Here is a 12,618-nt window from a genome sequence, read left to right as displayed (position 1 = left end):
TTGCTTTATTTTTACGTGTATAAAAATTTAAAGGGCTTGATACAATAAATTTCAATAAAAACTGTTTGTTATTATAAATAATAGCACTGAATTACAAGGAAATTTCATCAGTAACAAAAATATACCATTCTATATCAACTTTTCGAGATGTTTTATAATCTGCAATTAGACCTTTTCTATCACTTCTAAGTTTTAATATTATTAAAAATTAGTATTTTTGTATAAAAAATTCGCATCGAAGCTAAAAAATTGGCTATTTAAGCTAACTCAAATTTATAAATTACTTTTTCGACTTTAAAAAAGTAAAAAAAATTTAATAAGTTTAATTTCTTATGTTTTATGAACTTTATTCTATGTCAATTAAATTATATAATATTCATGAAAATCAATATATTCTCCTAATAAGATATTTTAAAATAAAATAAAATACAAAACCTAGAATTTTAATAGAAAATAGCATATTTTTGAATACGGTAGCCATTTACACATAGAAGATAGGTCGTCGGGACAAATTTTTTTTTTTCATTTTATAGTACATAAAATAAACTTTAATTTGATATATGTTTAAAGGACGCAGTATTTCCGGAACATTTTAAAAATTAAGTTGAAAAAGTTAGTTTTTGTAAAAAAGTTGATATTTTAAATCTCTCCAATGAGAAGGTTAAGTGTTAGATTTTCAAAAAAATGAAATCAAATGAAAGGGAAATATCTAAGGTTTTATTATAAAAAAAAATTATGTTGATTTGTTTATTTTTGAAAAAGTTATGGAAGTTTTAAGAAAAAAAGTGAAAAAAATGACAAAATTTACCAATTTTTAAATTTGTAATTTTTTTTAGATATTTCCCTCATTTGCGAGGAACAAGGGGAAATTTTTCAATTTTTAAGGGTAATGTCTTCAACTAGATACGATTTGTGATCTTTTGACATATTGTTGAAAGAAATCGGTCCAGTGAGAGCTGAGAAAAAGTGGCAACAGACATAAAAAAAAAAAAAAACACATTATGGTAAAATTAATACCTTCTCAGCTTCGCATCGAAGCTAAAAGTATATTAAGATATTTTTATCATATTGATATTTAATTAATAACTTCTAAATTTATTTGGGAGTATTACTAAAATAGAATAAAATTTTTGACTAAAGAAATATAGTACAAATAATAGTACAAAGACACCACATTTTCCAAGTCATTCATAAAGGCTATACTTAAAATGTACTTTATTAATTGTATATAATATACATGTCAATAATCTTCAAGTAACAATGTTATTGTTAAATCTTCAAGCAATTTCCATTGTTAAAATTTTTATTTCATGATGTAAACATTTTACGAATCAATATATTTTTTAGTTAAATTGTTTTATATTAAGATAAAGGCTACAGCAACAAAGGCCATTGAATGTTTTTTAGTTAAAGCCAGATTTATACATATATATCTTTTTTGCAACAAAATATGAAATAGGAAACAATTTTACATAAAAATGAATTGTTATTATAATTGTAATATTACCAAGTTTTTAAAAAAGAAAAAAATTTTTATAAAAAAACTTACCAGTTACTGGTATAATTGTATCACCAAAACGAAAAGCATCAATTAAATTAAATTTGTTCACTTCTATTTTTATACCATTTTTAACATAATAGTAAGATGTTTCAGTTTTTATTGGAGTAATAGCCTCAGGCTTATCTAGTTTACTACATAATAGCCATTTATTTGTTTTAGGGGTCTCATCAACCTACATAAATAAAATTAATATTTCAATAAATTAAAATTAATATCTAGAAATTTCTAAAACAATTTATAGTACGTAGTTTCTCTAGAAACTATGTACTTTTTTTAGATTTCTAGAAAGATTCTACAATTGAAACATGCAGAACTGAATTAATTTTAATAATTTACTTTAACTAAAAAAACCAATCAAAAAAAAGTTGTTAAAATTATCTGTGTATTATAAAATTTCATTATAATTGTAAAAATCCATTTTTAATTCAGGAGAAACTATTAATTATTATTTTTAGAAATGATTTATATAGCAACATGTTACCAATAAATGTGAAATATTAATGACTGGTTGTAACACACACAAATAAAGTTAAAAAATTAATAAACTACAAAGTAAAATTATTTAATTTTGAAGTTGAAACCTATTATCACATCAAACCTAATTCAAATGTAAATACTTTTAAAATATAAGTGAGACCTGAGAAAATAAATGACAGCCCCTACCAAAAAAAAAAAACCTAGCACAGGGGAGTCGCGGCACAGTGATGACGTGGCATAGTTGGATCAATTATACTATTATTATATATTGTGGGTTATATCTTACAACACACAATTATTTAAATGGCGGTAGACTTTTATTAAACAAAATTATAACACTAAAATAGACGTATAAACACTAAAAGAAAATATATGTATATACAGTAAGGAAAAATAAAATAATCGAAGTAAACATAATACACGATGACAACAGCGGCGGGGTGTAGCGGTCGTGTAGCGTATCGCGGACTAGACAGTCTGAACTGAACTAACTGAACTGACTGATTCTTCCGATATATATATAGCTCCGATAAGGCTCTCGCTAATTCTAGAATATTCTATACCCGCGTAGGTTATCTTATGGCGTTATCGAAGTTTCTCGAAGGTTTTTGATAACGAGAACATTCGAGAATATTCGTTGCGTATGTTTTGGTCGCTACAATATTATTTTTATGATAGTGATTTTAATCACTGTCAGATATCATCTATACTGGACCCAACTATGCCATGACCCCACTGTTTTTTTTTTGTTTTAAGCAAAATTATTAAAGTTAAATACCTTTTTAAAACCAGAAACTTTTATACTGAATATACTTCCAAAACTCAAAGCTACTGTCCAAGCTCTTGGAACAACATCTTTATGCTTATAATAACTTAACTGATTAACTGCTACTTCTAAATTGGCAGCTTGAGCCTAAAATATATCAAAATTATTAATGTTTTTGAAACATATTAATTACAATTTCAGACTTTGATAAGTGATTATGGTCAAGTTAAAAAATGTTGAGGCTTTTGGAACAGATGTTTTAAGGGGTCCCCTACAATTAGTTTTTGCTCATTTACATCTAAATTATTATTACAAATAAAAAATATCCATTACTTAATTTTTGAAGGACCTTAGAGAATTGTCTTCTTTTTTAATATCAGACTATGAGTGTCCATTTATATAAGAATTTGAATTGTGGTCATATGTGTATCAAAAGTTAAGATATATGCCTCTAATCTGTAAACATTTTATTAGATTTATACAGAATAGTATAGATCTAACTAGCATTCTATTCTAGGTTAGATAATATTTTGATTATATTGTTTCTTTTATTGCACTCAAAAAAAAAAAATTTTTTTAAATATTAAAATAATGGTGTTTTAGGCCTATTGATATATGGATTAATAATAATTTTAGGAAAATTACTTATTGAGTTACAAACATACAATACATTGAGTATGAAGTGCAGGAATATGTAGTTAAATTTACACCAGTATAAGATGTACTAACCCTATACAGGGTGTTCAGTAAGTCAGGAAACGGGTTTCTATTGTTCTCATTGTTTGTAACAATGAGAACAATAGATACCCGTTTCCTGACTTACTGAACACCCTGTATACGTTCCTCTAAAAAACAAAAATTTATCCATTAACTAAAATATTGAATTAAATAACTATAATTTCAATCCCATTAATATAATTTTTTTTTTTCTGGAAGATTTTATTTGTTCATCAGGAAGGATAAGTGTATCTTGGAATTGAACCAAATAAATTTTACTAATACAAATCCAAATTTAATTATATAGTTAACACACATATTTTTAATAAATATAAAAAATTTATCCTAATTTCTTCACCGTAAATATTTAATTTAAAATTGATTAGTTTGGAGTTTAATAATGGATTTTATTACAAATTTACTTACATCAGTTTCTTCAATAAATTTTTCTAATAATTGATTCTTATTAACAATGTCAGTGTAATCTTTGCCTCTAAAATAAAAAAAACATTTAATACAGGAGAGTCACAAATATATGACAAATCCAATAACTTTTGATCCAATAATCATTTCTCCATAATTTTTTTAACACAATTCTTACATTTTTAAACTATGTTAAAAGCATGTTTTAATATTGTCTAATAAAAAAACTAGCTTATAATACATAAAATAATCTATTTAAAAAAATGACTGGTCAATAATAATGTTTTGACCCATATTTTAAAAGTCATTAGCAATTTTAAGTATTAACTGGAGGTGAGGGTAGATGATGCAATTTTCATTATTAGACATTTCTCAGCCTTACTCTTCCTTCCACTTAGAAATAAAAATATTAATAACTTCTAAATTACTTTTCCAAGAGTGGTTATCAACTATTCATTTCCAGAATTAGATCATTATTATATAATAAAAGTAATTAATAATGTATGTTCCCATTTAAGAAAATAAAGTTTGCACTTGTACAAAAAATAAGGGATAGGCTTAAAAAGTACTTAATGATTGACAAATTAAAAAGAATATAAAACTAAAATTTCAAAAAAAAAAATATTAAAATTTTTTTTTTTAATTACATAAGTGGTTTACAATAAAAAAAATCACTATCTGCATATATTTTCATGTGATTTATATTAGCTATATTTATGATATTTAATTTTGACTTTTACAATTTCTTTAGAAATATAAAAAATAGTATATTTTTTACAGAAGTTAATAATTTCTTATGTTCTAAAAATATCTATCCACTCAATGTATTAAAATACTTGTAACTTAATATTGTGTACTACTTAAAATTTTAAATAAAATAGCAGATGCACATTCAAGCGTATACAATTTTCAAGGAAAAAGTTGTATATTATAATTACATAACTATAACTATTATTTAGTGTAATAAGATTTTGTTTTCTTCTGGTTTATTTCAATACATATTTCAATGTTTGGTATAAAAAATATATGAAAAATTCGAATTCAAAGTTTAAAATTTTACAAATAATTTACTATTGAACATTATAAGATATTTTTTTGCCAAGCTTTTTCTTAAAATCTATTTAACAAAATGGCCATTTTGAAAATTTTTATTCAATATAAAAGAAATATATTTTTTTTTAATAAATAAAAAACTGTAATTTATTTTAAAACTTTTAATACCAATGTATAAAAATTATTTAAAAAAATCCAAAATATTGACTTGATCAAAAGTTAATAAAATTGTCAAAATATGAAGAACCACTCTGTAAATATATTTGCCTAAATTGAAAAGGTTATAAATTTACATTTTTTGATTATTTTTTTTTTAATTTTAATTAAAATAAATAATTTGAAACACATTATAGAATCATATCACACATTTTTGTAAATAAAAATGCTAGAATTTTAATACTTAAAAAAATTTTAAAGGCTTTTTGATCCTCTTAATATTAGTAATTTTAAACATTTTGAGATTTAGGCTGATATATTCACTAATATTTATTCAGAACTTACAACAAAGATAATTTGATTTCCAAGTAGTTAATGCACTTAACTATAACATCTATTTTGTCTGGTAAGATATCAGCCATAAAATTAGAAAAAATAACTATTTGAAGATCAGAATAGATTTTATTTCTGAAAAAAATTACAGTAAAATGGAAAATTAAGTCTCTACTATGAATTAGCATTTTAATAAAAACTATTGACAACTAATCTTTTATAATTTTACATAAATTAATAGTAAAATAATTATTTATATAACTGTAGAAATAAATATTTAAAATAGAATAAAACTTACTCAGATTCATTTTTTAGTAAATGAGTAGCTAAAATAAGAGCACTGAGCCAATCAGAAGGTGTGATATTTGTAGGAGTTATATTAGTAACAAATTTTGCTAAGTCCCAAGTTGCTAAACCTAAGTTTGTAACAACTTCAATATTTTGGTAACCAGGTCCTTCTAATGCCAATGGGTTATTTGTATTAGAAGATCCAAATAATATCAATGCTAATTCATCTTTGCTCTCAAGAAGCAACTAGAAAAATACAGTAAAAAATTAAAAACAACAAAATTTATATATTTAATTTAAAAAGACGGTGGCACAGTATGGATGTGGCATAGTTGAGATAAATGTAGATGACATCTGACAATGATTAAGATCACTATCATAAGAAATGCTTCAATGCAAAAATATAGATAGTGTTTAATTTTAAGAAATTGGTGAATTATTCAAAAATCAAATCAAATCCTATTTCCTTATTTATAACCTGGATAACAAGTTTTATGATTTATAAGTTTAATATAACAATAAATATTTATTAATGCAATAAAATATAGTATAAAATTTATATCTAATAATTAAATGTTGTAATTTTTATGGAGAAACTACAAAAAATAATAAAGTAGTTATAAATTTGATTACTTTTATGGCAAACTGTATAAACATTTAACTGCTCGTGCAAAAATTTTCAGAAAATAATTTGTTGTTAATTATGAATAAATGGTAAGCAAGGAATTTTCATCATAGTCAAAAATAAACTTTTTTTGACTAATTTTTTGTACTGATTTCAAATCTGCAACTAGATTTTTTTTATCATACTAACTTTTGATATTGTTACTAGTTAGTTGAAAACAAATATTAATATATAAAAAATAAAACAAAAAATTTAGGTTAAATGAAGTTTAACAACCAGTGGAGGAACTAGACGCGGAATATTTCTACATATCGGTATATTATATTAAAATAATACAGGATATAGCTATAGGGAATATAGTTCTGAATTTTTCAATTATAACATCTATTTAAACACTAAGAGTTACATAGAAATAATTTCTAGGAAATCATTTATTACAAAATAAATAAAAAACCCAGCACAGTGGGGATGTGACATAGATGGATCAAGTATAATGATATCTGACAGTTAATCAATAAGTTAAAAATATAATAAATATATATAAAATTTTCACCATAAAGACAAAATAAAGTCTGAAATTTTATTTTTCCATAATAAAATACATTACATTAGCTTTAATTTAAGGTATATATAAAAAAGTGTCAAATTTTCCGGAACACTTTCAAAAGTTAGGTTGAAAAAGTTGTCATTTAAATCCTCCCTGTGAGCAGGTAAAGGGTCAGATATAAAAAAAAATATACCAAATGAAAGATAATGATATTATGCATCTATATAAAAAAATTATATTGATTTGATTATTTTTAAAAAAGTTATGGCAATTTTAAGTAAAAAAAATTGAAAAAGTTAGTTTTTGTAAAAAAGTTGCTATTTTAAATCCCCCCCAATGAGCAGGTTAAGTGTTAGATTTTCAAAAAAATGATATCAAATGAAAGGGAAATATCTAAAATTTTTGTATAAAAAAAAATTATATTGATTTGTTTATTTTTAAAAAAGTTATGGAAGTTTTAAGAAAAAAAAGTGAAAAAAATGACAAAATTTACCAATTTTTAAATTTGTAATTTTTTTGGATATTTCCCCCATTTACGGGGAACGAGGGAAATTTTAAAATTGTTGTGGGTAATGTCTTCGACTAGATACGATTTGTGATCTTTTGACATATCATTGAAAGAAATCAGTTTGGTATGAGCTGAGAAAAAAAAAACATATTATAGTAAAACTAATACCTTCTCAGCTTCGCATCAAAGCTAAAATATAAGGAGTGATATCAATGAAATTTTGGGCTTTTTTCAAAAATATACTGTTAAAAGAAATTATATAAATTTAAACAAAACCATTTCTTAAATCATGATAAAGTTTTCTATTTAATAATATTAATTTCAAACTTGCAAGTTGAACTAAAGAAAAAGGTTAAAAGTTCAACAATTTAAATAATAAAATTTCATTAAAATCAACTTTAAAGGTCCACAAAAATAGGTTAAATGTGACATTTTGAATCAAAAATTTTGCACGGATTATTTTTAACATAGTAATAATTAAAATCAATTTATCAATGTAATATTCTATTAGTATATTAAAGTAGTAATAATCTCAAAATAAGAGGCCATGGATAAATCATATGTAAATTTGAAATCAGTGCAAAATCGTCATTTAGCAAGTAAATTTTGGTCTATGCTGATTAAAAAATGTTTCATTTTAATTATATGATTTTTCTGTGTAATTTAGAATAAAAACAATTTTTATACTCTTATTATTAATGGAGATATTCAATTAAAAAAAGTTTTTGTTGATACTGAATTTTTTTACAGTAGATACTTGTCTAAATTTCTAAAATTAAGGATTTTTACCAATATTTAGTGACTGTGAATTCAACTAGATTAAAATTGTATTCTTTTGACATATTAATCATTAAAATTGGTCCAGTGAGAGCAGAGAATTTTTAGGGACAGATAAAAATAAAATATATTACATAAACTTTAATTTAAGGTAAATATAAAGGTGTCATTATTATTCATATTAATTTGTTGTGGAAAAATTGTCATTTATAAAAATTTGTGGACAGGGTCAGATTTACAAAAAATAACCAAATGGTAGGTAAATATTTAAGGCATTTATAAAAAAAAAATTACGTTGATTTCTTCATTTTTCAAAAAGTTATGACAGTTTTAGGAAAAGAATTGTTTAAAAAAATATAAAAAATTACCAATTTTCTGGGGGGATTTTTTTTTCAATTTTTGTGGATAATGTCTTTAACTAAATACAACTTATGATCTTTTGACATATCATTGAAAGAAATCAGTTCTGTGAGAGCTAAAAAATTAGTATTATATTTTAAGGTAGTAATTATTTTCATATTCCAAACATATGAGGAGACTCATATATCTAAATCTACTCTATTACTAACAAAATAAAAGCTATGCTAAGATTTTTTTGTTTTATATGTATGTACACTTTTTAAAAATCATTTATTATACATTAAAGGCTTATAAAGGTATTATCTTTACTCATTTAGTTACAACATATACATCCAATAAGATCACATATTTTTTTTTTAATTATCACTCTGTATTTAGGTTATTCTAGAAAATGACTTTGAAAAAGTTGTAAGTTACACCCGTCTATATTATTTGAATAAGAAAAACAAATAAGACCTATACAGTTTTATTATAATTAATCAACTTTGATATGTGCTGCAAGAGGGTAAATAACTAGATCAAAGATGTTGATTTCTAGTTTTTTATATTCATCTTGAAAAATGTTACTCTAAAGTTCAATTTGAATAGAACTTAACTTTTTTTATTTAAAATTTTCTACAAAGAAGGTATCAACAATTCAATATTTTGTTAAAATAAAAAATAATACTTTTTTTAAGATTTTATAATTTTATTTCATTAATACCAATATATTTTACAAACCATTCATATCACAAAAAAGTTACTTCAAATTTGATTAACAAACACTAACTTCTATAATCATTTTAAGTTTTAAATCAATTATACAAGTTTTAAGTTTATAATAAGTTTAAATAAATGTTAATTTAAAAAAAAATAATATTATATATCATTTAAGTTTAATATAATCTCTTAGTAAATTATAATACCTTTCTTTGAATTAACATTGAAACACAATGTAAAGACTGCTCAAAATATGATTTTCCATTAGAATTTAATTGTAATGCGTTTTTTCCTACATCAAGAACAATAATTATGCCTTCCTAAAAAAAAATAGTTTCTAAATCATAACATAAATTATAAAATAGAATTATATCTATTTTTCTACCTTTTTTTTCGATGCCATTGTTAATTATAAATATATATAAAATACTATAATAATACACATATACATAAAAAATTTAATATTAATAATAAATTATATTTATTTTTTATAATTTATATACAACATGTGAACCTGATATCACTTTGGCGGTAAAATTTATAATCTGCTATTTTATCTTAATTTGTTAAAATTTGATAGCAAACCTAACCTTTCGTCTATAAAATATTTAAAAATATTAAATTTCAATATTTAATATATTTACTATTTATGCTTATAAAAAATAGATATATCCCTTTAAAAAATTTTAGAGCAACTCACTTAATTCAAAATTAAGTAGTTGGGACTACTTAATTTATAGTATAGATGATATTTGACAGTGATTAAAATCTTTTTCATAAGAAACGCTTCGATGCAAATCTGTAGATAGTGTTTAATTTTAAGAAATCGATGGATTATTCAAAAGTAAAATTCTAACTCGAAAAGAATTAATGAAAAATTACAAAAAAATCATTGCCACAAGCAATAATATTTACTGAATCGCCAAACGTTCGTAATATACGTTTTTTGATAAAGTTGGCAATTTAAGCTGATTCAAATGTTAAAATTAATTTTTTGACTTATGAGAAAAAAAATTGAAATAAGTTTACATTTATGTTCTATGTCAATTGGTTTTATGATATTTTTGTGATCATGGTTTCATAACAATGTTCACTATATCTCGACATATTTTTTCATAGTATAGTATATTATACAAGCTTTAATTTAAGATTAAATAAAAGTGTGAATATTTCCGTAAAATTTTCAAAAATTGAATTGAAAAAGTTTAACTTATGTGTAAAAATTGTTATTTTTAAATTCCTCCTATGGTCAGGCCAAAAGTCAGATTTTCAAAGAATGTATATCAAATAAAAGAAGTAAACATAAAATATTTATGAAAAAATAATTGTATTGATCCATACATTTTTCGAAAAATTATAGTAATTTAAAGTTGAAAAAATAAAATCTGAAATCGTAAATTTCAACACCAAAATTGCATGTTTTTAACTACGGCAAACATTTGCACATAGAAGATACGTCTTCGGAACAATTTTTTTAGCTTCGATGCGAGGCTGAGAAGGTATTAATTTTACTAAGATGTTTTTTTTTTTTTTTTGTGTCTGTGAACGCTCAATCTCAGCTCTCGCTGGACCGATTTTGATGAACAATATGTCAAAAAATCACAAATCGTATTTAGTCGAAGACATTACCCTTAAAAATTGAAAAAAGTTCTCTCGTTCCTCGTAAACGGGGGATATCCCCAAAAAAATTACAAATTTAAAAATCACTAATTTTCGATATTTTTTCATTTTTTTTTACTTAAAATTGCATAACTTTTTTAAAAATGACCGAATCAATATAATTTTTTTTTTATAGATACCTTAGATATTTACCTATCATTTTATATATTTTTGTGAACATTTGACCCTTTAACAGCCCACAGGAAGGGTTTCAAAATGATAACTTTTTTACAAAAAATGAACTTTTTCAACTTAACTTTTGAAAATGTTCCGGAAAGACTGACACTTTTATATATATCTTAAATTAAAGCTTATGTAATATACTTTATTATGCAAAAAAAAAAATTCAGACTTCATTTTGTCTTCACGGTGAAAATGGCTACCAAATGCTATTTTTGTGTGAAAATGTTCGATTTTGTATTTTACATTTTTAACTTTATTGTGCTATAACTTTTTGAAAAATCTATGGATCAGTACAATTTTTTCACGGGGAGTAGTATTTATATACATCTTTCATTCGACATACTGTTTTTTTAAATCGGACCATTTCCCTATATACGAGGGAGGTTCAAATCTAAAAAATGCATGTAGAAAGTAGAACTTTTTCAACTTAACTTTTGAAAATGTTCCGGAAAGACTGACACTTTTATATATATCTTAAATTAAAGCTTATGTAATATACTTTAATTTGAAAAAAAAAAATTTGACCTCTGGACTTGTCTTCGTGGTGAAAACGGACATCAAAGTTAAAGAAAAACGTACGATTTCCGTGAAAAAAATCTCGATTTTATATGTTATATTATTTAATTTATATTTTATATAACTTTTGGAAAAATGTATGGATCTATATTATTATTTTTTTATAATAAATATTGATATACCCCTTTCATCTGGCACGCTTTTTTTGTAAATCGGATCATACCCCTTTAACAAGGGGGGTCAAAACTTTAAACATGCGTATTGTTACTACGATATTTTCAATTTAATTTTTGAAAGTATTCCGGAAATACTGACACTTTTAAATATATCTTAAATTAAAGCTTATGTAATATACTTTAATTTGAAAAAAAAAAATTTGTCCTCTGGACTTGTCTTCATGGTGAAAATGACTACCGTATGCAAAAATATGCTATTTTTGTGTTAAAATTCTGGGTTTTGTATTTTATTTTATTTTAAAATACCTGACAAGGGGAGTACAGATTTTCATAAATATTATATAAATTAAAATTGATATAGTATAGATAGTTAAACTTATTTAAATATGTTTGTTTCTTTTAAGTCGAGAAAAATAACTTTGAAATTTGAACTAGCTTAAATAGCCAATTTTTCAACCGCCGGAAGCAACGTACGGTTGCCGAGTTGGTAAAATTTATGTTTTACACGCTTGGGGTACGAGGTTCCAACCCGCATATGGCAATGAATTTTTTGCATTTTTTCTTAATTCTTTTTAAGTTAGTATAAATTTTAACTCGTTTGATTTTTATCACATTTAGATTCAATAACTTCAATAAAGATCAAGGATCCCATCACTTTAGTCGCCCCTTGCAAGAAGAAATTTCTTATTCGTATTAAAATTATTTTACTATATTTTAAGTTTTCGCTTCGATGCAAAGCCGAGAAGATATTTTTTTGTGACTATCATTTATTTTCTCTGCTCTAACTTGACCTA

At 23.5% G+C, this 12,618-nt stretch overlaps 1 protein-coding gene across 1 annotated transcript in view; it reads right to left on the bottom strand.

Annotated features, from left to right (window-relative positions):
• The window catches only part of LOC126908083 (X-ray repair cross-complementing protein 5-like), an 11,216-nt gene extending 1,402 nt beyond the window's left edge, over positions 1-9,814 (bottom strand). Inside the window, exons 1-7 of the mRNA XM_050689989.1 lie at positions 9,676-9,814; positions 9,497-9,610; positions 5,785-6,020; positions 5,499-5,621; positions 3,948-4,014; positions 2,817-2,951; positions 1,550-1,733 (exon numbers count right to left, since the gene is read on the bottom strand). Coding sequence (XP_050545946.1) covers positions 1,550-1,733; positions 2,817-2,951; positions 3,948-4,014; positions 5,499-5,621; positions 5,785-6,020; positions 9,497-9,610; positions 9,676-9,693 — 877 coding nt within the window. The 5' untranslated portion in view covers positions 9,694-9,814. The remainder of the gene's footprint in view (positions 1-1,549; positions 1,734-2,816; positions 2,952-3,947; positions 4,015-5,498; positions 5,622-5,784; positions 6,021-9,496; positions 9,611-9,675) is intronic.
• Positions 9,815-12,618: the final 2,804 nt, after the last annotated feature.

The sequence above is a fragment of the Daktulosphaira vitifoliae genome, unplaced genomic scaffold (genome assembly GCF_025091365.1).
Source record: "Daktulosphaira vitifoliae isolate Bord-2020 unplaced genomic scaffold, ASM2509136v1 Scaffold_1, whole genome shotgun sequence".
Classification (NCBI taxonomy): Eukaryota; Metazoa; Arthropoda; class Insecta; order Hemiptera; family Phylloxeridae; genus Daktulosphaira; species Daktulosphaira vitifoliae.
Note: the sequence above shows the minus strand (reverse complement) of the source record. Positions and strands in the feature narration are given on the sequence as shown.